Source organism: Corvus hawaiiensis, chromosome 26, assembly GCF_020740725.1.
Source record: "Corvus hawaiiensis isolate bCorHaw1 chromosome 26, bCorHaw1.pri.cur, whole genome shotgun sequence".
In the NCBI taxonomy this organism is placed as follows: Eukaryota; Metazoa; Chordata; class Aves; order Passeriformes; family Corvidae; genus Corvus; species Corvus hawaiiensis.
Window position 1 is genome coordinate 42,893,927 of NC_063238.1, and position 27,080 is coordinate 42,921,006.

A 27,080-nucleotide genomic window follows, 5' to 3' on the forward strand; every position below is an offset into this window, starting at 1 on the left:
AACACACACGATTAAACCCTTCCTGCCCAGAAGAGCCCACTCTGGATGTTTCTTTGTTCCATCCCAGTACATGAACTTGCCAGGTGTGTAATTAAATCTGCTCGTTCAGGGTGGGCCTGATCCCACGGACATGTGTCTATTAACAGCCCCTCCAAGAATAACCAGCTCTCCCAGGTGTGAAGCAGGGCTGGAGCCCCAAAACAAATGGATGGGATGAAAGGCAGGCGTTCAGTGCCGTGGTATTTATTCCTTTCAGGCAGCCAGGCCAATCTTTTTCACCCAGTCCATGAATCCTGTTTTCTTGAAATGGAAATTATGCTCACACCACACCAGTGTCCTTGGGCAGGAGACATATACAACCCTCTCCTGGAAACTACAGTTTGGAAGAAATGAAAGATCTTCTCTACTTTGAGCACATTGAAGCTCTACCAGTCCTTCTCTGCAAAGAACAAAGCCTGGTGAACATGATATGTACATCTGAGAGACCCAAATATGTGTGTTCAGTATTAAAGGGGGCTTATAGAAATGAGGGGGAGCAACTTTTTACATGTGCAGATAATGACAGAGCAAGGAATGAATGTTTTAAACTAAAAGAGGAGAGGTTTAGGTTAGATATTAGGAAGGAATTCCTCCCTGTGAGGGTGGTGAGGCCCTGGCACAGGGTGCCCAGAGAAGCTGTGGCTGCCCCATCTCTAGAAGTGTAGAAGGCCAGTTTGGATGGGGCTTGGAGCAACCTGGGATAGTGGAAGTTGTCCCTGCCCATGGCAGGGGGTTGGAAGGAGATGGTCTTTAATGTCCCTTCCAACCGAAACCACTCTATGATTCTACAACTACATATATTTATTTGCATTTCTCAGCTGTGGGCAAATTGCAAGTAGCAGCAAATTTTCCTCCCCCAGTGACGAAAATAAACTAAGCCCAAAAAATTTAGCTGTTCTTTTGACCTCTTACAAGAGGTTCTTTTGACCTCTTACAATTTTTTGCAGATTCTTGTGATTGGTGTCTTGCCATTCTTTTGCATTGCTGAAGCATGGGGAAGAACACTGGCCAGCTCCAAGGAATCCTCTGGAGGCTTCACAGGCAAGGACTGAGTTGTCAGCACTGGTACAGACTGTGAGGAAGCTGCCTGGTCACTTTTCTTACCTCTCCCTTTTCTTTCCTTACAACACACGAAAAATCACGGAATCACAGAATGGTTTGTGTTGGAAAGGACCTTCAAGATCATCTTGTTCCAACTCTTCCTGTCACGGGCAGGGACACCTTCCACCAGACCAGATAGCCCAAAGCCCCATCCACCCAAGAGACAAAAGCCTGCCAGATACAGATCGAAGGATGGCAACCACACCAGGAGAGGGTTTCTGAGCTAAATATCCCTGCCAGTATTAGCTTAGGAGCAGCATTAAACTAAATCCAACCATCCTAAATGGGCAGCTGAGCTGGTGGCTCACAGAGCCTCATGCCCCTTTAGGAGAATGTATTGAATTATTCTCTCCAGTGGCTAAAGACACGAAAAAAGAGTGAGAGATGTAGGCTCTGCAATCTCTTACAGCAACCCTCCAGCAAAGTGCACAAAGTGACTTGATATTGCTTCTCATAAAGCCACTTGCTCCCCTCTTCCCTTCTCTCTAGAGGGAGAGATGCATTTGCAACACAGTGCCTTGCTTTGCTTGAGTACTTAACACCCCTGGTTTCCTTAAGAGTTAAAAAATGCTGCTGAGCATATTTACAGCCCACATAAATAGTGTTTGAAAAGTAAAAAAAATACCCTTCCACTCCCTCTTGCTGTGGAGCAGCATTGGAGGCGATAGAAGGGTACATTCATCCCAAAGCTCCCTTTACTGCAGCTGTCCTCGAAAAGAAGGAAGACTTATTTTCAGTACATGAGTATCAGTTATACCGGGAGAGAGAAACAGTAATTCCCTCCAGAGGAATTCAGCTAAATCCACTCTGTGGTCCAGGAAATAGCTGGTGGAAGAGATCACACACATTACATTCCCAGGCTTTGCTTTAACAAATCCCAGTGTCACAACAGCACACCTTAAGCATCAGCAAGATCTTTTCTGTACTTGCCTTCCCAAAAGACAGCACCACCTGTCCTACTCTGTTTTCACTGCCTGTCCCTCTGTGGTGGGAAAACACAACTTGGAATTGTAAGTCTTTGCTGAGAATATAAAGCAATGAGTAAATGCACCAGAACCACAGCTGAAAAGGGATGACAGAGACAGATATAATCCCTATTTTTCAGGGAAAGAATACTGATCCCCCTCCATTAGTTTTGGGAAGTGATGTTTACATAAATATTAACAGTTTTCATTTACTAGTTTCCCACCTTATGGCAGATACCCCTCTGAGGAAACTATTTTTCCACTTTCAAAACTACACCCAAATTTCCCAGCTGAAGCTGTGAAGCAAAAACAAGAAATTCCCCAGAAATCAAATAGCTTTCACTTTTTATTTGTGTCTTCGTTTGTCTTAACCCTATAAAATATAGGCACACAAGGTTTCATGCCTGAGAAATTACATCTTTGCCATTCCTTTCACTTTATGTGGGACAAAAGATGAGAGAGGGAAGAGGTGATGCACTGCAGTTGGTACGTGTCAATATGTTAGAAGGCCAGCAGCAAGAGGTCTTGCTGTCTTTGTCTCTTTTTCAGAAATTTGAAGGTTTCTCTGTCTTCCACTACAAATTCTGGGCCAAGTTATCCCTGCATCACGCCATACAACAATCATTGAATCACAGAATGGTTTGGATTGGAAGGAACCTTAAAGATCAACTCATTCCAACCCCTGCCAAGGGCAGGGATGTCATTCACTAGACCAGGTTGCTCCAAGCTCCATCCAGCCTGGTCTTGAACACCTTCAGGGATGGGGAGTCCACAACCTCTCTGGGCAACCTTCTTGCACCTGAGTAGATCCAAATGGACGAAGACATTCTCAACACATCTCATAATCTGTGAATAAAGAAGGAAAATGGGCAATTGCTACAAATTAGTAGGAAGCTCACTACACACAATTGAATTCACCACATTCCAGAAAAAAATAAAACACTGATAAAGGGATTTCCCACCCTGGTGAGCAGATCTTCTCTGTGGCACAAGTGGTGGATGGTCAATCACATCCTCTCCAAAGCACTTCTGGAGAAACAGAAGGTGCACGAAGTCCTTGGTGCTGTAAATTCAGCTCAGACATTAAATATCCATTAGAAATGGGTAATTAAATTAAGGAGACAACTGATAGGAAGCAGTGCACGGAGGGAGCCCTGCTGGTGCTCAGCAATGGGGCCAGCCGAGCACCAGCAAAGAGCAAATTGAGTGTTGGGAGGAGGGAAATAAAGCAAGTGCCAGAGCTCTGCTTGGCAGGAAAAGTGTAATAGATTCTGTCTCGGAGATGTATCAGCATCTGGGGCTTTTAAATCATGGAGGAAGGCAGAGGGGAGCAAAACTTTTAGCACTCAAAGCAAAATCTGCAATGAGACCTTTATGATGATGAAATGCACTTGGGAGTGAGGGAATTAAGAACAGGCAAAAACATCTGGAAGGAGACTGGACGCTGCAGCTCTTCCTCCATTCTTTACCAGCATTTTGATCCCTAAGAAGAAGATGGTAGGATTTTTCCTCCTTCCTTGTTGCCCAGTCTGACAGCTTGGAAACACAAAGCTATTTCTTTGCAATTTCTGTAATTACAGCAAGATCCTCAAAATGCTTCGAAAGAGCAATGTGTAACACAAATTACCAACATGATTACAGAAAGAAGTACTGCTTCCGATTCTTCCCAGAAATGGTGAAGGAATCAGTGTCAGGTTTGAGGTAAGACTTGCAGTATCCAACTCTTCAGTCTTGCCCTGAACACCAGGAAAAAACAAGTTTATACAGTTCCCACCATCTCCTCTTCCTATGCAGGAAAGATGGAGACCTTATTGAAAAATGGGAGACTTCTGGGCCCCATATATTTTCAGAAAAGCTTCAGATCTAAACTGAACATTTTGGAGATAACTAAAAGCATCTGATTAAGGAATTGCTCATTCCAAAAGTTTATTTTCAGTGACACATCTCGGCACTGCTTGAACAGAATTTACTGTCCACGTCAGATGGCAGCTGAACCATCACATCCTCCCCTTTGTCCACACAAACAGCAAATCAAATAGAATAATTCCGCATCTTTTTCTGCACCAGCATATCCCTAAAAGAACAAACGCTTGCACATTACTAGGCTGGTTGTGTCAGAGGACAGCACTACTGGAGATAAAGAGTGCGTAATTATATTATCCACTTTACAGTGGCAGAAAAAAACCTCGTTTACCCCTTAAAATATCTTTGCAACACTAAGAAAGTGGAATTTGCTTTGTGTATCTACAAATGTACCTCTGCACACACTGGCAAAGTGCAGCTGCCCATGGCATGAGGCGGAGAGCTGCTTAACCCCTGAGCTAAAAACCCACGTGGAGCTCTCCATCAGACTGATCAGGACCTTGAGAGGGAAATAATTAATACAGACCAAAAAGCACAAATTTCCGCCTCAACAAGGCCAGGAAAGGTGAAGCAGCATCATTTTCCAGTCTCACACAAGGTAGCTCACAAGTAGGGAAAGGTGTTAAGAGCCTACAAGATTAATTAAGTTAATAGTTTGGGATTTAAGACAGGACATCAAACATGCCTGCTATATTACAATCCATTTGTGTGTGCCTGCTCCAAAATCCCAGAGCAAAATTATGTCACTGCAGATGCAAAGACACGGGTTCTGCTTTGCAGATTTCAATCAAGCAGGATTTGCCATTCAGCTGGGTCCTTTCTGGAATGCAAGAAGTTGACCTTGAAGAATTACTATGAAAGCTTCAAAAGATGGCTGGTGTTTGATCCTGAATAAAATGCAATCACCAGGAATGTCAGGAGATTGTGTCCAAATGAGCACCCTGCCCTGTTCCACGATGGTCTTGTTCTCCTATTAGCAAAGTCAGTGATACATTCTTGCTCCAGTCTCAGGAGTGGGAAACTCACCATGCACAAAGTATTTCTCTGATCTCACACAAACACCAGGCAATGTTTGCACAGTCTGACCAGGAAATTTACTTTTACCCAAGTGGGGTTGCAACTTTACCTTGGTCTGCCCCTAATTACTGCAAAGAAATTAAAATATTCAGACACGGCAACTAGCTGTTCTCCATTTCTTCTGCCCTGAGGATGGCAGTCCCACTTCCTGAGTCTTATCATGGAATCAGAATGGAATCCCAGGTTGTTCCAAGCCCCGTCCAACCTGGCCTTGGACACTTCCAGGGATGGGGCAGCCACAGCTTCTCTAGGCAGCCTGTGCCAGGGTCCACCACCCTCTGAGTAAAGAATTTATGGCTGCTCTGCCCTGTGGGATTGCCGCAGCCATTCTCTCCATCTCTATCTTCCTTCCCCACTTGTTTCCTCTCCCACACATGGCAGTGATGTGAAATCCTTCCAAAACCTCCTTAGGAGGACAGCAATGAATCTCCTCTTGGCCAGGTTGCTCAGAGAAGTTGTGGATGCCCCACTCCTGGAGGTGCTCAAGGCCGGGTTGGATAGGGCTCTAAGCACCCTGGGATTGTGGAAGGTGTCCCTGCCCATGGCAGAGGGTTGGAACTGGATGATCTTTAAGGTCCCTTCCAGCCCAAACCATTCTGTAGATTCTATGAATCTGTTCATTCATTCATAAAGTCCCAACCAGATACTGTAACCACTTCTGTAAGAGATGATTTTTTTTTACCTTGTCCCTAATCTCCCTAAATTTATACTGTGCTGTTCTACAGACATTGACTGATTCTTTATCCTCTTTATCCTCCTTCCCTTCCAAAACATCTTCCAGCAGAAAATTTGGAAGAATTTTCTCCAAATAAATTTTTTCCCAAGGCAAGCATAGGTATTATACAAAATCTGAGCCAATGGCTCAGGGCAGAAATTCATGTTTCAACACCTGCCTCCAGGACCTATGGAGAAGTTACAAAATGGAGAGGTAACCTACAAGGGAATGGTCTGTCTAAGCCTTCACTTTTTAGGAGTTTTTTTAATACCTTGAAGGAGAAGGGTTCCATCTCCTTACCCTTTCCCAGAACCATTACAGTTGTGTATATTCTTTGGGGTGACAGAAATAGTTGGTTCCTCTTTGTGCTCAGATGAATTTTTGGCCATGGTGATGCCTTCCCACAGCACCTTTCACTCACTGATGGGTAGCTGGAGTCTTCCATGACCAACTTCGGACCAACCAACCAAAACAACTTCTTAACACTTACATCCCAAAGCATAAAAATTAAGCTCTACACATGGCTTAATAGCAGAGTATCTGATTATAGAGCCTTGTGTTTTAATGACCCTCAAGTGTGCAAGCCCTGAAGGAGAAACAAGGTGTCTACAAACACATTCAAGCACTTGATCTGTTTCTAGAGCCTCCTTGCTCCTGCTCAAATGTGTTTCTCGATCCCTGAAGCATCAAGTTCCACAAATTATCTGTGAGCAGAGCAGTTACAGGTTTGATATCAATGCAGGTATCAATAAGCATTTTACCTTTTTTAACTTTTAACCTGGAATTACAAACATCCTCTCTAAAAAAAGCAAAGCATTTAGCCCACCAGAATATCCAAATGGAGAACTGTCTTCAGACTTCCTCTAAAGCACTGAAGTTTGAAAGCCAGTTATCAAGTATATTAAAAAAAAGGAAAATAAAAAGGAAAAAAAAAATAAAGAAAGTGCAGAACAGCTCCTGCATTAGAGCACTCCAACACGAATTTGTTTATTTTTAAAAAATTGCCTCTTCAAACCTGGTGATGCTCCTCCCAGGAGGCAAAGCCAATATTCGGATCTATTTTTTGATCTTCTAAATGCAGGCACAGCTAGAGGAAGCCAAGCTCAAGCCTAGGGGGAAGCATTCACATGCTGCAGCCCAGGAACCAGCCCTGCCACAAGGAAATTCCAGTTGGGTCCCAGGCCTGGGTTAATCACTGCGTTATTTCCCGGCGCTTGGGCAAGTTCTGTACATGACTTTTGCTGCAAAGCCTTTCATCTGTGGGCATGTGTTTCTGCCAAGCTGCAGATAAAACTGATCTCGGCCACTGGGGGTCATTAAAAGGCCTGTTAGAGCCTCCTCCCAGGAACTGAGCTATTTCCCCTGCTGGAATCTGACATCTGCGCTCCTTTAAGGATTTCTCAGGGCCTCTGTGTTATAACCCTTTAGGACCAGCAGCCACTAAGTCATCTTCGTTTTCTGACTCACTGTAGAGGTTTCCTCTCCTTTCCTGCTTCACTTAGATCTGACACAGTCACTGTTGAAAGGCAAATCAGCTCCCAAAAATCATTCCAGGCAAATGAATATGACTTAGAATAGAACAGCAGAAGAAATGTATCAGCAAAGTCTCCTGACTCTTGAGCTGGTCTCCTGATTGCTGTCCTGTTTGCAGGCTGGGCAGGAAAGGAAACCTTCCAAGGAAGTGGTGATAATTCTCCCCCTCCCCTCTTTCATATCAAGGAAGCAAGACACACATGAGGATACTTTAGTAAAGCCTTTGACACTGTTTCCCACAGCATTCTCCTGAAGAAACTGGCTGTTCATGGATTGGACAGGTTTTCTGTGTGAAAAACGAGCTGGTGGTGAATGGAGTTAAATCCAGGGGGTGGCCAGTCCTGAGTGGCTCAGTATTGGGGACAGACCTATTTAATATCTGTATGGATGATCTCCATGAGGGGAGGATGTTTAGCCTGGAGAAAAGGAGGCTTGGGGGGAACCTTCTCACCTTCCACAACTCCCTGACAGGAGGAGCAGCCAGGTGGGGGTCAGGCTCTGCTCCCAGGGAACAAGGGACAGGGTGAGAGGAAACAGCCTCAAGTTGCCCCCAGGGAAGGTTGGATTTGATTTTAGGAAAGATTTCTTCACCAAAATGATTGTCAAGCATCAAAGCAGAATGCTCAGGAAAGCACTTGAGGATTGTGCCCACCCTTCCCATGCAGATGCAGGTCAGAGCTGGAGCTCCAGAGGATTTCAGGGTAAGGGCTGGGTTTGAGCATGAAGCCATTCCTCAGTCTGCGCTGACCAGGACGTGGACAGAAATAAGCTCGTGCCAAACTAGGGGAAGTATTTATACAGCACAAAACCAATGTAATAAACAATGTCATTGTCTTGGGAAGCCTGGTCAAGCAAAGCAGCAGGGGCAAGGAGGAAGGGACTGAGAGATGGAGGATGAAAACATCTGGGGAAAAGAGAGAGAAAGAAAAAAATGGCAGGCGGAATAAAGATGAATCCCTGCTGTGTCTACACCAGTGGATATGGAGGGGGTGGGATTTTTAGAAATGGGAAGGAGAGGGACAGCAGATCAAGCGGAATACCCAGCATTTCTCCCTGAAAGCAAGGCTGGCTTTTGTTTTCAGCCAAGAAAAGGAATTCACAGCGTGTTCCAGCAGTGAAAGTCCCCGGCCGTGGGCAGGGAATCTCTCCTGCCTGACTCACAGGCCCCCTGATGCAAATGCCAAAGAGGAGAGAGATGCTACCAGGAGCTTTTCTAAGGCTTTCTGCTGCAGACAGGCCCTGCCACTGTCTAGGGTGATGCTGAAATGCTGGCCTTGTCCTCACCCCTTCTCTCTCAGTTTTGAGGATGTCTCAGACATGCCTGGAAGAGGTAAAACATGGCAACTGAAAAAAAATAAAAGAAAAAAAGGGGAATGGACCAAAGAGGATGGGACATTCAACCAGAAACCTGAAACAAAAGAGAAAGCAGCTGCAAGACAAGCAGCCCTCCTTCCACCAACTAGACATCAATAAAATAAAATAAAATAAAATGAAATAAAATGAAAAATAAAATTAAATAAGAGAAAAATAAATGAAGCAATGCTGGATTCTTAACAAGTCAAATCTGAGGGAAAAAGAATCATTGGCATAAGACTCTGACAACTCAATTAATATCCCTCATCTTGTGGGAGCAGAAGGTTCCCCAAATACAAAGTGGCCCAACCTCTTTGATCTCCAGGAAGTTCAATCTCCCAAAAGGAAGCTCTTGTTTGCCACAGTGGCTGTTTTCTTATTGTACATAAACACACACTTTCTCTCCTTGTCAGGATGTCAATATGGGCTGGTTTCTTCTTCACTAATGAGCAATAAATTTGAAAATCCCGTGGAAAAGAAAAGAAAAAATTTTAAAAATCACTGAAAATACTGAAATGGTGTTAACAGACCCAAAATTTAAAAGTATGAATTGAGAGCACTTTGGTTTAGCAGTAAGAATATAAAAGGAGAGGTATGAAATGACAATATGACTGAAACGGCCAAATTGCATTTCAAACCAACACACACACACTGCACATCCATCCCCCCCAGGTATGCACATCCTGCATATTTCTAGTGATTTTACTGTTGTTAGATCCTGGTTTGGAATTATCTGTGTATTGTTCAAAGTCCCAGCCATCTGGCTACAGTCTGGCTGCTAGAGCACTTCAGGAAAAGCAGCAGACAACTCCTCTTTCCCCACCTGCTTAATTCCTGCAGTACCTGAAATAAATCTAAAATAATGACTACTAAAGGATTGTAATAAAGGGTGTTTTTTTGCTGCATTTTGTCATAAACCCAAGTTCTCTGCAAACTTTATTTTACAGTAAACCCTCTTTCTAAATCTCTGCTTTACACCATCTTGCAGAAGTGAAAATAATAATAAAAAAGAACTTGGAGGAACGAGTGGGAGAAAGTGGTACAGAAATCTTATTTTGCTCAGCCCATCGCTTTGGTTGCCGCCACACATGTGGAAAAGTATAGGAGGTCTGAAATTTTCAGACTCCCAGGACTGTTTTTTCCCTTCAAAACCTCTTTTTTAAGGGAGAATGGGATGGTTCTCAGTGGTCTTCCCACACAGCTTCATACCCAACAGACCTGTTTCAAATGCCAAGTTCAAGGCATGTGCTATTCCCAGCCCCAAAAGACGGATTTATGACTTTGAAAATCTTCAGATGGATTTACAACTTCAAAAAATCTTCTTTACATAACTTTGTCCTTCTACTTTGCCAGCTGTATTCCTATTTCCATTTCTGTATCTCCACTAGGAGAGGAGAAGGAATAGAGGATATTCTATTTTATGCAGCATGGCTGTGGTCAACTCTTCATTTTTCTGCTCTCCACTAAGGACCTGAGAAAAGCATTTAGAGACAAAAAATAAAGTAAAATCCCCCAGCTAACCAAATAATGCTCTGTGCATTCACATGTATGGGGTATTCTTTGTCTCTCTGAAAATCAACTCCCAAATCTCTGGGTGAAGCTTTCAAGGCAAGGAACAGCCAAACACACAGAAATATTCATGGGAAATATTCCACTTTAGCACACTGCTGGGCACCAAGGGATTTAGGAGCAATCAGGTTTGGCTGGCTATTAAAAAACCAAACCAAACCAAACCAAATAAACATTGGTTGAAATTTCAAGAGATCCTTCCTTAAAAACCTTCCAGAGCAGAAAGGGGCCTTGGACTATCCACTCCCACACCCCAAGCTTCATCATTCAAGTACTAGGAGATCTGTGAGGTCTCACCTTAAAGAGTTTCTGAAAATAGGACATAAGCTGTAAAAAAGCCCACTGGGAATATTTTAATTCTGGTACTTTATCTCCCATGAATCACCTGCCTTCCACTTCAAGCTTGATTTCCACAAAAAATATTGGCTTTAGAAGGAACTAAAGAAATTTACTTAGGACGTGTTCATGTAGGAAAGTATCATCATCCCATTGCAGCCCTCCGCAGCCAGAAGAAGATGAGAAACACAGAGATATCCCCCAAAGGTGTTTCCAGCTTGGGATCAGGAAATAATGGGAAACCGGTTTTAGAAACACCCATACAACCACTTGTACACCTCAGAACCTCTTCAAGCTGCTTCTTCCACCCCACCACAACCACCTGCAGCACCGCCACTACCTTCAGCCACATCAACAGCCACGGAACGTGCTCATAAATCCCAACCATTAATATCCAGGTATAACAGAGAAATGCAGGGAAGATCTGCAATGCATACATGCTAACATCCAATTTAAAATCCTTCCTTGCTCCTAAACACTTTCCATCCACACTAATTCACCTTAATCCCCAATCTACCTGCTTACATCTGTCAAGTCCTTCCCCACTGTTGATCTTTAATCCCTGCCCACTTCTGGCTGCCAGTGTCAGTCTCTAAGCAAACGTCACCTGGAAGAAGAGATATTCAGAAATAATATTTCTGGCCTGACAGCATGGATAAATGCTTTATTCCTCTTTATTTTTTTTCTCTCTCCACTCAAATTCTGTTTGTGTCATACGTATTTGGGTCAGCTGTGTCTACCCCTCCATTATGTACAGAAGTGAGATTTGTGTATGTTCTGCAAATAAATACATCCTTAGAGTGGGGCTGTAGAACAGAAATCCACAACTGTGTTTTTTCAGTATCTCTATAAATCTCCATCCCCATTTTCCTGGCAGAAGGTAATGCCATAAAACTCCACTTGCATTTTCAAGGAGAAAAAAGGAAGATGCATCATACACAAAGGATGCTAAATTCTTTTCTTTCTAATCAATTAAGAAATTCTATATCCTTGAGAATTTAGTTAATTGGATAATACTAAGTATAGGAGGGAAGGAAACAAGAAAACAGGGAAGTTGAGATTTACACCTGGCCACACTACAGAGTAGTGACAGAGGTGACCAAGAGATGGATGTGCTCTCCAAAATATCAAAGGTAGGCTACAAGCTGCATTCATGCACAGAGATTTTACTACTTTATCTACTATTACTTTAAATATTAATATTTTTAATATTATTAATATATGAACATCTCAAATACGCAGAGTTCCATCCCACTCAGCATGTCCTGCAGCATCCACTGTCCCTATCACAACAGCACAGGCAACAAAGACGTTTTCCCTTCCTAAACTTTATCCCAGGCTTTAGACTTTTTGGATTTGTTCCCTCTCACAGCCAAAACACCAAGAAATTCTGCAACAGAAAAAAAAAAAAAGGGTCTGAAGCAATTCAGTTAATATCAAGTTTAGTTTGCAGCCAAGGATCAGGGTGAGGTAGCACAGTCTCACCTGTGCTAAGAATCTCAGCTGTGCCAATGTCTGATTCACACCTGGGGAATGCTTGGGACAAAGAAAATTCATGCCAGGTACTATTCTAGCTCTTCTTCCAAGGCCCAGGAATGTCCATTCCCAAATTTACTGGGGTTACTACAGCAATAGTAGAGGAAACACAGCAACACTGTACATGGATATCCTTGCAATCCAAACTAGGACAGACCAGGCTGAATTCAATTTCAACCTCATTTGGTTTCCTGATGAGCACATTAATAAAAAAAGCCAAAAGAAAAAAATAAGAAAAAAAGATCTTTTAGCAGCCATAAGGGCAATAAAAACTGACAGCACCTTCCCAAGAAGGGAATACAACACGGAGTGGAAAAAGCTGTGCTAGAAATGCCAGCCTGCTCCTGGACACCAGCTTTTCCAGTGAAGTTTGGGGGTTCTTCCATTCATATATTAGAAAAGAGTTGCAGAACCTCAGGAAAAATGCTGGCTGCAGTACCTAGCCTGTCTGGAGCCCGGTTCTGCTTCCTCCCTGGGGAGACAGCTTGATGAACCAAAAGAGGTCGGAAATATTCAAGCAAACATGGAAAAAGCTTTGATCTGCTCTACCCCTGGTTTCAGAATGAAACCATCGTGGCAGCACATCTGCCTGGCACAGCAGGATGCTGGGGAGCACTGGGATGTGCATGTAGAGACAGCTCTGATGGAAAAGCAAACAGCTGCAGAAGGGTTGCTCCAACCTCATCCTCTTTCCCATGGATCCCCATTCAGCAAACATGGACAGATGTTCATACAAGGTCATGCAGCAGTACTACTGCTCAATTTCAAATGTATCTTGTTTCAGGTGGATTTTTTGCAGGCACAGCTCAAGAAAAACAGGCTTCAGATCCTATCCAAGCACTGGATATTGCCATGATGGAAAGAACAAGGATGCAAAGCACAGGGTGGAAGCCCAGTGGTGTAGAAAATGTTGAGGAAGCCTTGCAGCACTCGCGGGAATTTCATATTACAGCCAAGGACTCCCTTATGGCCTGTTGGAGAAGGGCTCTGCTCTCCTAACTGGAGAAGTGCTCTCAAGAAACTGAAAATGTTTCAAAAAACACAGTTGGATTCAATCTACAGAATTAAAGAATCTTGGGAGCATCAATCAGAGAATCATAGAAACACAGAACGGTTTGGGTTGGAAGGGACCTTAAAGATCATCTCCTTCTAACCCCCTGCAATGGGCAGGAACACCTTCCACAATCCCACGTTGCTCCAAGCCCTGTCCAATCTTATCTTAAACACTTGTGGGGCAGCCACAACTTCTCTGGGCAAGCAGTGCCAGGGCCTCACCACCCCCACAGGGAAGAATTTCTTTCTCACATCTCATCTAAACCTTCCCTCTTTCAGTTTAAAATTGCTGAAGTCTTGTCTAGGTGTGAACAGCTTAAACAAGAGCTGGTACAAAGTTCAAATGAGGCGGTAGCTGAGTTTTATTTTGTTAATAAAACTTTTCTTTCCTCCACATCCAAGACAAAGAAAAGCTTTTGCAAGAGCAGCCAGAAGAAAAAAAAAGCGTTGAGCTAAATTAATTTCAGGAGCTGAAACTAAAGCACAGGGCAGTCTCTTCTCCTTTAGGAAAATATACCCATGTGGAAAGACAACCCAGAAGGGCAGCCCCAGGTCTGGGCACACATTGGGAAATTAAAGGAACCACAATCCATGGAATTATAGAATCACTGAATGGCCTGGGTGGGAAAGGACCTTAAAAACATCTGGTTCCAAACCCCGACAAGGGTCAGGGACACTTTCCACTGGACAGTTTCCACCAGCAACATTCATTCTCTTCTGCTTTCCCTACCAAGGGACCTCTACCCACACGACAAGCAGGCTGCAGGCAGAGGATCTTCTTAAACTACTTCTAATTCCACAGTAATTGAGTGGAAAATGAAGCAAGCTGTTCTGAGAGGATGTTTAAATGCATTTCCAGCTGAAATGCCCAAGGAAGGGTAAGTGTCTTTGATTTCTGATTTTCTCTCAAAGACTGGGACCGCCAGCGTGATTTTTACATGTTTACATTAAAATTGCTTTGAGTAACCAAGACTAGCAAATAAAATTGGTAAAGAAAAAAAAAAAGTTTATCTTTACCCAAGAGGTTTTTGGATTGGTTTGTTGGTTTTGTTGCTTTTTTTTTTCCCTGCTAAGAAGTTGTCATCTCGCCCTCACATATTTCATTAAAATACTTATTTATTCCAATGGTGTGTTCTGTTTTTTCTACTTATATAAATAAATGCATAACCACTTACATTTCCTGAAATACTGAAATCATAGCAAAACATTTATTATAATGGTTAAAAGTGCCAGAAGGGATAGGGCAGAGGTTTTCAAAACAGTTTCAAAGTCAATTTGCGTATGAAAGTTAATTCTGCTGGCAATTCCTTTTGCTATAAAACATGTTGTTCATTATTCTTTAATATGTTTTCTTAAGTTTAGGCTTATTAATTCATTAAATCATGAGATCTCTAAGAACTGGATGTAAGGCAAAGAAGATCCTCTAAATCTAGTGAAAATGGACTGAGAAAATAAATGTATAACTTTTGGAAGTTTTGCACAATAGCAAAGAAACAACATGGAATAATTCTGTAGATGCCACAGAAATGTTTTTTGGGGTTGTCTAGTGAGAGAGATCATCTACTTATTATTTTTTTTTTTTTTTATTGTTTGCACTGAGACTTTAACCTGCACTTTACTAACGACTTATTAAATGACACCCAACTCCTCAACTTCCGTGGGACCACAAATTCAAGAAAATACGATGAGACCCAAGACTTAGAAGCAAAACTCAATCATTAAGACTCTCAGAAATGTTTTACACAACATTTGACAAGCCACGTTATTGTTTAGAGCTCTCTAACTTACAGGCAACTCCAGGAGGTAACCTTGAAGCAGTATTTTGAACCCATCTATGCATGGCAGAGAAAAGCTGCCACAGGAGGTCACATCTTCAGTCCTTCCTTTTTTGAAGGCTGGACTTGATGGTCTTGGAGGTCTTTTTCAACCTTAATGATTCTCTAATTCCACACTTGACAGGACTCCATCCCAAAAGCACACTTTGGTTAAATTACTGAATGTGATCTGGTCCAGCCCTTCAGTTTGAGACTTCAGCCTTTGAAAAAATCACCCCTAATATTGCAGAGTAGCTTCCAATCTCCTCAAAAGATTCAATGATTTTGTTCTTGCTTTCTTTCACTCTTTTAACTCTTTCTAGCACTCTTTCCTGAGGACATTTAAGTGAATGATTGTGTTCCTCATTGCCCCAGTGAGGAACAGTTGCCACAACCAGACCTGGACCTCCCACCAGACCCTTTGGACAATGCCTCACACTGCAATGACCCCAGGTTTCAAGTTCCCTTCAGCAAGGCATTCCAAGTACTGGAATTAATTTAAGAGGCCAATGCAAAACTAAAGCAGCACTCAGGCCCCAATACAGCAAAAAGATTAACCAGCTGCTCAGTGTTGATTAACCTCAGGGGGACTCCTTGTGTACTCAGGAGTTTGTGCTGCGCTTCAGCACTTTGCAGTGTCGAGACATGGAGCTGGCAGTGGATTCCTTCCCATGGTTTGACACCAGACCTGGGGCTGCAGAGAGGCCACGTTGGTGGTCAGGCCATGGTGCTGGTTTGTACCCGAGCTTTTGAGTGAGTTTTGTGTTCAAAACAGAGCTTCTGCCATCCCCACCCCACCAAAGGCTCTGAACATCTCCCTCCCATGGAGCACAGGAGCTCTGTGACTCTGCCAAACTTCGAGGCAACCACGAACCCCATGATGGCTTTTTAAGGACAAATCACTTTCCGAAACTTCTAGAAAACCGAGGAAAACAGGATTGGAGAGGACAGAAGGGTGGTTCATGTGTAAGAAGGATATTTATATCGGATATTTGGGAAGAAGTCTTCACTGAGAGGGTTGTCAAGCCCTGGAACGGGGGAGTGGCTGAGTCACCACCCCCACAGGGATTTAAAAGAGGTGTAGATGTGGCACTTAGGAGCATGGTTTAGTGGTGGCCCTGGCAGTGCTGGGTTAACGGTTGCACTTGAGGATCTCAGAGGCTTTTTCCCACCCAAACAATTCCATGACAGGTCAGTGACAGCACTGCCAGCACTGGCACATGACTTTCCACCCAAGAGCTGGTTGGTGCAGCACAGAGGCCAGTGAGTGGTAGAGAGGGGAGGGCAAAGAAAATTATAGACATGATTCCAGGAAAAAAAAAAAGTTAGAAAAAATCATTTAACAATTGTTAAGTATTAAAATGATAATTAGGTGATTTATACCCAGAGAACAGTGCCAAGAACAGCTTGCAGGGACCAATCTCATTTTGTTCAGTGACAAGATAACCAACCTTATCCAACCAGGAGAAAGACTCATGTGATATATCTTGAGTAGAACCCTGGCCAGTGTCCCACACAAAATCTTCAGGAGAAACTGAGGGGAAAATAGTCCAAATGAAGTCACAGCCAAATTAAGCACTGACCCTTGAGTCCCTTGAGCTCAACTGGAAGCAATGCACTGCGGGAATATGAAATTAACCTCACCTTTCCAGAGCTGGCATTTAACGTCCAGGTTACAGTAAGGTTAATAAAAGCAGTGCTAAAAATTTCCTGTCTTGTGGCATTTTAATCCAAGCTATTTAAATTCCCTGACCTATATGCCTCCTTGTGTAAAGCAGGTTTTGTTCATTTTCCCCACAAAAAGATGGTTTGGGGAAGATAGGTTGAACATGGTAGAGAGTGCAGGCTGCATACAGTAAGAATCCAGGGTTTAATTTCTACTGCTGTACAATGTTTGGTCTCTGTTTATCTCAGACATGTCACATTACTTAAAAAATAATATTTTTGAAGTCAATCTTTTCCACTTCTCAGATTTAAACTTAAAAACAAAACAAAAACAAACAAAAAAAACAACACCAAAACAAAACAGTAACTTTCTACCACCTGCTTTCTAATTTGTCCATGCAACACCAATGCCCAGCTGAATCCCAGAGAAGCTCCTACAAGGAAACAGGGGAACACACAGGTTTACACTGATTTTGGGGATCAGAATGAGGATATGAAAAGCAGATGTTGCTGGAGGAGGCTGTAACTCCCAACTGCAAAGCAGGGACATGGCTTATGCGTCCATGTGCCACTCCTGGCTGTCCTTCAGTGGCTGTGGGACAGCCAACCCGCCAAAGTGCTCTACTCCAGGTAATCCTGGTGATCCTGCTTGTGACACACCTTAGGGTGCTCCTTGGTTAAGGCTACAGAATATCTGAATTCTGCTGAGCTTCCCTCTCACTCCTCCCAAAACCTTGCCGATATTAAAAAGTAATGAGTGAAAAAAAATACTTGTTTTTGTTTTCACCAGGAAACCCTGGATATCCACCATCAAAAACAGAGTCTGAACTAGAGTTTTCTGACACCAAGGTGTCCAGGGCAAACCAAATTGCTGAAAACACTGCCTTGGGATTCTTTCCCAAACTGCTACAGATCAAGTCTGTGGACCTCTCTAATTAGGCTGGTCAGCAAGATTAACTTCCACATGGCCTGAGGATGGGCTCTGAGTCCATCCATCATCACATCAGCCTGGAGCCAAGGGGTCACCTTCAAGTAATTAAACTTTCCCATCCTGGCAACACATTTGGATTGAGCATGGAGGAGACAGAGCCAAGACAAACAGATGCATAGGCACAGAGGAAACCCCCATGGCAGTGTCACCCTTCACTAAACAAAAGCAAACAAAGCCTAAGCCCCCTTTCCTTTGCTCTCTGTATTACAGATGAAGCAGTTCCGTATCTGTCACTTTTATTGTCACAGTATCTCAGGGATTCTGTTGGATTCAATATCTGTTGGATATTGAGTATTACCACTGGACCACTGTTGGACATTTACCTGCAGGAATACCTGGGGTTTTTTATTTATTTATTATCTATAAAGAGAGGGACAGGTTAAAACTCACACAGAACATTCCCATCAAGGTTTGCCCCTGCTGAGAGCAGAGACACAAATGCTGCCAGAAGGCCACGCTCCTTTGTTCCAGCCGTACCATGATCTAATACAAAAGCCAATTTTTCTTAGCAAACCAGTCATCCATCATCGAGAAGCAGGAGGCAGATAATTAGTGTTGCATTACTCTCTCCTGACACTTAATTAATGGCAATATTTGGGGGTAGTATGACAAAAGGCATCCAATGTGTCAGTCTCCCATGGCGAAGGGATCCAGGTTCAGATGAGCACAGAACAGAATCACAGAATTGATTCTGAATCCACAGGTTGGAAGGGAACCTCAAAGATCATCTGATCCAACCTCTCTTGGCAAAAGCACAGCCTGGACAAGATGGCCCAGCACTCCATCCAGATGAACTTTAAAGTTGTCCAACGTTCAAGAATCTGCCATTTCCCAGGGGAGATTATTCCAAAGGCTGATTGTTCTCACTGCAAAAAAATGTTCCTCTTGTCTGAGTCTCTGATAACTGAATCTCCCCAGGAGTAACTCGAACCAATATCCCACATCTTTTCCATGTGAAAAGAGAGTCTTCACCTCATTTGTAGCCACCCTTTAAGTGCTGGAACCCGGTGAAAAGGTCTCCCCTAAGCCTTCTTTCCTCAAGGCTGAACAAAGCCGCCTCTGACTGAGACACACAGAAAGGAAACTTCTCCAAGGTGCCTTGGCCAATGGGAACCAAACAGGTTCCTCCCCTCACAATCTCTTCCACAGGGATGCTTAGCTAAGGTACCAACCAATTTTGGCTGGCTGGGAAAATCCACCCTGAAGGACCCTGGAGATGTGTCCATGGCAATGCCACCAGACAGGATGTGTGTATGTCTGGTGGAAATCAGCACTCAACTCCCAGCCATAATCCAGAGCATGGACAGGCTCTGCTGGGCAGCCAACAACACCGTGGCTGTTCCAAAAAAGCTGATTTTTCCACACCAGCTCCTCTTTGCCATCCACTAAGGGTGCCTTCAGCATCACAGCTCCAACTGCCAAGCCGTGGGCAAGCTGGGCACAATGAGGGATCTCTTCAGATATTTAGAGATTTCAAGTGTCTTGAGTTATTCTGTGAATTTGCATTAAAAACAGTGGGTTACTCATACAGCACAATAAATACTCATTTTTTTTAAATCCAAGCTACAATGCACTGAGATTCATTGTTTGTCTAGTCCACATTTCAATTCTCTTTTCTTACAGTTCTTTGATTGTGCCCAAGTATCCCATTCTTCCTTGCTTTTATGCCTTTAATTTTGCCTTGCAGAACAGCCTAAAAATCACCATTCACAACTGAACAGACAATTTGCACTTACTTCAATACCTTCTTCCTGTTCAAAGAAAAAAAATCAAAATTAAACCCAAATTTGTAAGAAAACAGGAACCCAAGAGACACTTCTATGTATTTGGTTTTTTTTTTTTTTTTCATATTTCCATCCAGGGAGAACAGCTATTTGCAAAACAAAGAAATGCTTCCCAAAGAACATTTGCAACCCTCAAAACATGAACACCAAATCATGCTGTGTTAATGAATGGCCCAGTTGAAATCAAAGGCAAGTGGAGAGAGGGGTAATGTTCTTCCGTGGTGAAAAAAGGAAAAGAGAGTTCTTTGCCATGTTACAAGAGCAAGCCAGCTCCACGAACAAAATGAAGGATAAGTTCCAGATAAAAAGGCTTGCTGAAAGCCAGAGTAGATAAGCCCAGATCAGCCCTACAGCTGGTCTAGTGTCTGCTTAAAAAAATGACACAAAGAAAGAATCCACGGCCATTTGCAAGCCACTGTTTATGGTCTGAGCATTTCCTGAGTGCGTTTTTGATCCTGTTTGCCACATCCAAGCATGTTTCTCAGGTTCAAGCAGCTTCCACCACAAAGTTATCCTCTGGGAAAGCACAGCCCACTGCACTTTGTACATCTTCCCATCCACTCCCACCGTCAGCCAGCCCTAGAACAACCACTGAGACAAACTTCTTATAAAGGTGATGGGGAGATGAGAAAAGACACAAGCCAATTTAGAGAATATTATGCATTTCTCCTTCTGGTCCCCCAAAATTCCTCAAAAACCCTCATTAGTGCTGCTCTCCCATGTTGCAGCCTCAAATCCTGAGCATGGTGAGATGTTGGGCCTCAATCACACAAATCAAACTGAACAAGTTTGGAATTCACCTTTGAAAATCAGTGTCAGAAATGACCCCTGGTGAGGGTTTGATATTTATACAGCAGCCACACTGAACCTGAGCAAGTCAAACTTCAGCTCTCAGGGAGCCAGGTAGAATAAATTACAGCAAGGGATCAATACTTCACCGAGAGGTTGATAGCCTTGTCTCGAAGGGCCTCCAAATGGGTTCCTGCTCCCAAATCCACTCCCATCAATGGATCCATAAGACATTTTCTGGATAGTGATGGATGCGGGATTGCACTCCAAACCTAAAAAACAGAGAAAAAGACAGGCACAGCCCTGTTAAAAGTCAGTTAAACCCCAGCAGTCCAAGAAAAAAAGAGGACTGAAAAGGCAAATAGAACATACAAGGCAATCTCCAAACTTCAGGATGCCCACCTGCAAAAAAATTAAAAGCACTAAAATCCAGGTTGTCTGGACTACAAATGATGTTGAGGGCAAGCAAGCCATTTGACCTCCCTGTGTCTTATTTTCTCCACTGATAAAGGGCAACTTTTAATTCCTCCCTGTTCACAAAGTGCTTTGAGATCCTGAGCTAGAAGGCAAAGACTTAAGCACTTGATCAAAAAACGGTAAAGCTGTCTTCTGGAACATTACCAGTACACAGCTGGTTGGAGTCTATCCATCACACTGCAGTCCTGATGAGCTCTCAAAAAAGACAGTTTGCTGCTACAATCTCCTGGGCCTCCAGTAGAAATACTGGAGCCAGAGTTATTTTGCCTGCAAGGCCTAAGGTAGCAGAAGCAGAATGAAATAAATGCAGCAGTCAGAGGAAGACAACTTCTTGCTCCTTCCCATCTCCTTATCCACAGAAATGCCTCACCCAGACATCCTCCAGCACTTCAGCAGTGTCCCAGCGCTTTGGTATCAAAATAGTTCAACTCTAAGGCATGGAGATGATGGCAGCAAAGGAAGAGGAGAGATAAAGGTGCTGTATGAGCTGGGAAATGATACAGGACCAAACCCAGCTTCTGCTTTCTGACACCAAGGCTATAAAAATACCACTCCAAACAGGTGTTTCTACCACAAAAAAAGGTTACAATCCAACAAGAATTGCAACATCTTTGGTGTGATGGCAGACTCAAAATGGTTTGGGTTGGCAGGGACCCTTCAAGGTCATCTAGTCCAACCTCCCTGGCCTGAAATGTTTCCAGTGATGGGGCATCCTGGTCCAGTGTTTTATCTTACCATAAAATAAAATTCTTCATTATAACTATTCTGTATCTAATCTTTTTAATTTAAAACCATTGTCCTATCACTACAGGTGCTGCTAAAAAGTCTGTCTTCATATTTCTTATATTAAGTAGTGAAAGGCCACTTTCATTAAAGACTCCCCAGAGCCTTCTCTTCTCCAGGCTGAACAGCCCCAACTCTACAGCCTTTCTTCACAGCAGAGCTGGTTCATCTCTCTGATCATTTTAGTGGCCTCCTCTGGTCCTGCTTCAAGAGGTCCATGTCTTTCTTGTACTGAGAAACATGTTGGGGTATTAGGCTGGATGATATGAGCTGCGATGCTTCATTCTGGGCTCGGATATTCAAATCTCTCATGTTCTGGACCAGCCATTTTCCCTCTGACATGCAAAAAGCTGGGAATGGCCTCCACTTTCTGTGGCACATGACCACGTATCACATGATGTCCTCATTGATAGATACCTCAGGAAAGGGCTAAAGTCCCTTTTTGGATGCACTGACTGACACTTGCAGCTATTCCTTTGGTTTGTTCTCCATGGAAAGTAAAGCACCAGAAAATCCCAGTTCTGCGCTGTACTGGGAACAGCCTGATGGCTCAGGAACCTGTTCTACTTCATTCCCCTTTTTTTTTCCTTTCAGAGTTTCAAAACCAAGCAAAAAAATCAGCGCTGAGATGCACCAGCCAGCGAAACTTCAGAACCAAAAGAAATCACTCGCCATCCTCCCTTAACTGGGCCAGACACATGAAAGAGGATGAAAGTGCAACCACCTTGAGAGAGAAATGGTTGGGAGCTAAATCCATTAAAAGTGGAGTAAATCCAGAGTACAGCATCCCCAGCCAGCCTCAGTGTACCACATCCACACATAACTGGCATCTGAGAGGCTGCAGGTGCCCCCCGACCAGAAATCCTTCATTTTAGGGAAACAGCCTTCAGCCCAAAGTTACGGAAGCCAAGCTGTGAAGCCCAAGCAGCCAGAGAGAGGGTGAGGGTGTGTACTGGAGTGTGCTTCAAGGAGACGGAAAATGGAGCAAACAGGAGGAACCAAGGAGCAAAGTTGTAAATCACGGATTTGCGAGACACTCAACAGCAAAACAACCCATCGTGTCAGCTGTGTAAAACCGTAAAACCATGAGCTCCATGGAAATACACCCTACAACTGTACTCTCTCCCGGAGACCTTAGAGCAGCTTCCAGTAGCTCACGAGGGTCTTCAAGAGAGGTGGAGAGGGACTTTGTAGCAGGGCATGGAGTGATAGGACAAAGGGTAATGGCCTTGAACTGAAAGAGGGTAGGTTTAGACTGGATATTTGGAAGTAATTCTATATTCAGAGGGTGGTGAGGCCCTGGCACAGGCTTCCCAGAGAAGTTGTGACTCTTCCAACCCTGGAAGTGTTCAAAGCCAGGTTGGACGGGGCTTGGAGAAACCCGATCTAGTGGAAAGTGTCCCTGCCCATGGCAGGGGGTTGGAATGAAATGATCTTTAAGGTTCCTTCCCACCCGAACCATTCTGTGGTTCTGTGGTGTCTTGATGGAAATTCTTGATCACAACCACAAAACATTACAAGAAGCAGCTGAAGATTTAGTTGAGGAGTCTGTGATAGACCTGGGAACAAACCTCAGCTCTCCCAGGTCTCAGGTGAGCTCAGAACTACCAACATAACCTTCATCACAAAATGCAACCCAAGATCCAGCAAAACTCTTACCTGGGAAAATATGGGCACATGAAAGATGGTTACAAGAAAGTCTCTGGGCACAGATAAGGAATTATCTTATTTTCTTTATCTCCCACAGTTTAAGACCACTGCAAGCAGGGATGTGGGACAACCAAACAGCTTGGGAACTGCCTCTGTACAGAGATTGTTCCTTACCCACCCTGTCTCTTTAGAGATAAGCAAGTGGAAACATTTCCTGCCATGACTTCCCCAAGGCCACAGACAACAAACATGGAGTAAAATTCTACACCCAGTTGTAAAATGACTTGATTACAACTGGGCAAGTGTTGTTTTGGCAAACAGTGAATGTATCTATTTTTTCTCCAACAGAGTGGTGTGAAAGGGGGAGAGAAGCAGGGCTTTTAGAGCACTCCAAGTGTTTCATGTTGATTTATCATTTTCAGGACGTGTTTCCATTTTAAAGCTTTTTCTCCTTGTTAGGGAGGAAAAATAGAAAGAATTGAAAACGAAATATTTTATTGTAGCTTAACCAATCTTTTTAGCAGCAGGCACCTCCCACCCCATCCTACCAAGCCATTGAAATATCCCTTATTCACACAGCTCTGGAGCCACATTCTTACCCCACAGTAGTATATTTACAGGAAAATTTAAGAGCAGATCTAAATGCCTTTAATTTGATTGGCAATAAAAGCATTTCCCTCCCCATCCCCATGGCACTTCCCAACTCTTTTGTCTACTGCTCCTCAGGGAGACATGTCCAATTTACTGTGAAGGCAGTTTGTACAAATTGGAACAAGCATTTCGTAACGTACTAGACACAGAGGGAAAAAAAAATTAAAAAGAAAGAAGAAAAAAAGATTTTATCACAGGTTTATCCTCATCACCTAAAATACAAATAAAAGAATAACCACATCCAAGCCAGACTAAAAGGACAACTATCCTGCCAGGGGCATGAATTTGTATTTTAATGAATTCAACTACTTCTTGCTTTGTATATCCTGTAGAAGCCAACCATGCCATGACTAGAACAGTAGGATATAGGATCTCAAGGAAAGAGTTGGTCCATATTTCTTGGACTAGGAAAGATACTGGCAGGTAAAACCAAGCAGGCAAAATTATTTAAGAGTTCTACACCCATCAGTCTCCATTTAGAGATACTTGGGTGGGCAGCATTAGTGGTGAAAATGAAAGGTGAGATTATAGCATGGAAGAAATTGGTTTGTTGTTATTATTATTATTATTATTTTACTATTACGTCTCAATCATTAAACTGTTCTTATCTCAACCCACAAGCTTTCTCACTTTCACTCATCCACTTCATTTCCACCAACCTGCTGGGGATGGCAAGGGAATGGCTGTGGAGAGCTTATTTGCCAGCTGGAATTAAACCACAGCAGCACTTCAGACAAGTGATATGTATTTAAATTTGAGTTTGGCTGAGAAAGACATGAGCTGGGACATTTCTTTCCAGACAATACTGGAAAAAAATGGGAAAGGAGGAGAGACATGGACATATTGGAGAAAATCCAGTGCGGGACCATAAAGATGGTTAAGGGATGGGAGCACCTCCCATAGAGAGGCTGAGGGAGCTGGGACTGTTCACCCTGAAGAGGAGAAGGGTGTGGTGGTATTAAGGTGTAAAAATATCCGATGGAAAGAAGCAAACACGATGGAGCCAGAGTCTTCCTGGTGGTGGTCAGTGACAGGACAAGAAGCAAGAGGGATTTAAATACAGAAAATTCCACTTCAAAAAGAAAAAAAAAACCTGTTTGTTTTGGGGTTGGAGTGGCTTTTTTGCTTATTTTGTGGGGGTTTTTTTATGGTGAGAGTCATCAAACATCAGCACAGGCTGCACAGAGAGGCTGTGCAGTCCCCATCCTTGGGGATATTCAAGCCCTGACTGATCATGTGCCTGAGAAACCGGCTCTAGGTGACGCTGCTCTCAGGAGGGGTTTGGACGAGATGACCTCCAGAGGTTCTTTCCTACCGCTGGGATTCTGCAATTTTCCTCCTGTGATACCTGAAGCAGCATCAGGGCAGTTCATGGCCCTCTTGGCAGACTGAAGGACACTTGCTGCGCCTATTTACTAAACGGGTGGAGAAAAGAAGAGTAAGGAAATTGCAAACCCACAAGGTTTTTTCCCATTTCCTGTAAAAACACTGGAATAAAGCCACTGAAAGTATGTGATGGTGGAAACCAGAATGACAGCCCATTTTAAGTCAGCAAGAAGTCATATCAAATCAACCTTCAACTCTTTATAGAAGTTAGCAGGTAGTGAAGTTAGCAGAGAATCAGCTGATATTATCCTGTTAGGCTGTCATGTTTGCATGGCCAAAGAAATGGATTGGAGGTGCAGGGAATTTTTTTTATTTTTTTTTTAAATCAGAAAAATCATACAATTATTGAATGGTTTCTGTTGGAAGGGCCCTAAAAATCCTCTGGTTCCAACCCCTTGTCATGGGCAGGGACACCTTCCACTGGACCAGGTTTCTCCAAACCTCATCTAATCTGGCCTTGAACAATTCCAGGGATGGAGCAGCCACAGCTCCTCAGGGCAACCCGTGCCAAGGCCTCACCACCCTCACAGTAAACAATTTCTTTCTAATACCTAATCTAAACTTACTCTCTTTCAGTTTAAAGCCATTAAATGCTCCCAGTGGACTGTTGCCATAACCAAAGAACAATCTTTGTATGGCGTCCACCATACTCTGCTCTCCCCATGTGTATTTTGAGCAGTGAGCTGGATGATGGAACAGGAATTATCCTCGTCAAACGCACACACAGCACCCAACAGGGGAGTTAGATGACAGCTCCAGCCTCCAGAACAATCTTAACAAACCAGAAGTGATGTGCAACGAAGAAAATAAGGCGCTGCATAATCCAGGTCAACTGCAGGGGCCTGAATTTAGAAAGAGTAAACAAAAACACCAACAGAGGATGGGGAGCTGCTGGCCAGTGCTGCAGAGAAGGATGGATGGATGCCACAGACTTCAAGCTGAACACGGATCTGCAGTGACATTTCCTGTAACAGCGGCAGGCATCATCACGGGATGTGTAAATAGGATTACAATCTTCTCGACAAGGGAAGCAAACCTTTTGCTTGACCCCACACTGAGGAGTAGGCAACAAGCTGTAGGCAACAGGCTCCAGCAAAGATTTTGTCAGAGACTGAAGAGAGTCTGGAGGGAACTCAGAGAATGACAACAGGTCAAGAAAACATAACCTGATAGGAAAGATGGAGTAAATGGGGTTGCTTGTCCTATAGAAGGGAAGATTGATGGGAAGACTTAATCCTTCAGTTCTGCAAAGCTGCTGCAAAAAGACAGGGAGGAAAACATTCTTTACACTCCTGTTGGGCAAGACAAGGGACTAGCTCTAAACCAAAGCTGGAAAGATGAACTGAGACATTGGGAGAGCCTATGAGGAAGGATGGAGCACCTCTGGGAACAGGCAACATGGAGAAAGGTCTTCTTGTACCTGGAGGTGATAAAACCAGATAATACTGGGTTCAGCCCTGTTTAACATCTTCATTGATGACCTGGATGATGGGGCAGGGTATCCTCAGCAAGTTTGCTGGTACCACCAAACTCAGAGGAGTGGCTCCAAGTCCAATCCAGCCTGGCCGTGCACACTTCCAGGGATGGGGCATCCACAGCTTCTCTGGGCAACCTGTGCTGGGGCCTCACCACCCTCCTAATATAGAATTTCCTCCTAATATCAAATCTAAGCCAGCTCTCTTTCAGTTTGAAGCCATTACTCCTTGTCTTGTCACTTCATATCCTGGTCCAAAGTCCCTCTTCAGTGCTCCTTTAGGCACTGGAAGGGGCTCTAAGGTCTCCCTGGAACCTTCTCTGGTCCAGGCTGAACAGCCCCAGCTCTCTCAGCCTGTCTCCACAGCAGAGGAGCTCCACCTCTCTGATCCCCTTCATGGGTTTCTCTGGACTAGGCAGCTCCACATCCTTCTTATGTTGGGGACCCAACAGCTCCAGGTGGGATCTCACCAGAGC

The 27,080-nt window shown here is 43.6% G+C and overlaps 1 protein-coding gene across 12 annotated transcripts in view; it reads right to left on the reverse strand.

Annotated features, from left to right (window-relative positions):
* TSNARE1 (t-SNARE domain containing 1) overlaps nt 1–27,080 on the reverse strand; it is a 461,355-nt gene that overhangs the window by 339,008 nt on the left and 95,267 nt on the right. For 11 of the 12 annotated variants that reach the window (XM_048286664.1, XM_048286666.1, XM_048286665.1 and 8 more), the window contains one exon: nt 20,333–20,455. In XM_048286664.1, the coding sequence (XP_048142621.1) occupies nt 20,333–20,417 (85 nt within the window). In that variant the 5' untranslated portion in view covers nt 20,418–20,455. Of the gene's footprint in view, nt 1–20,332; nt 20,456–23,198; nt 23,201–25,007; nt 25,014–27,080 lie in introns of all 12 variants that reach the window. The other variant, XM_048286668.1, reaches the window with a different exon arrangement.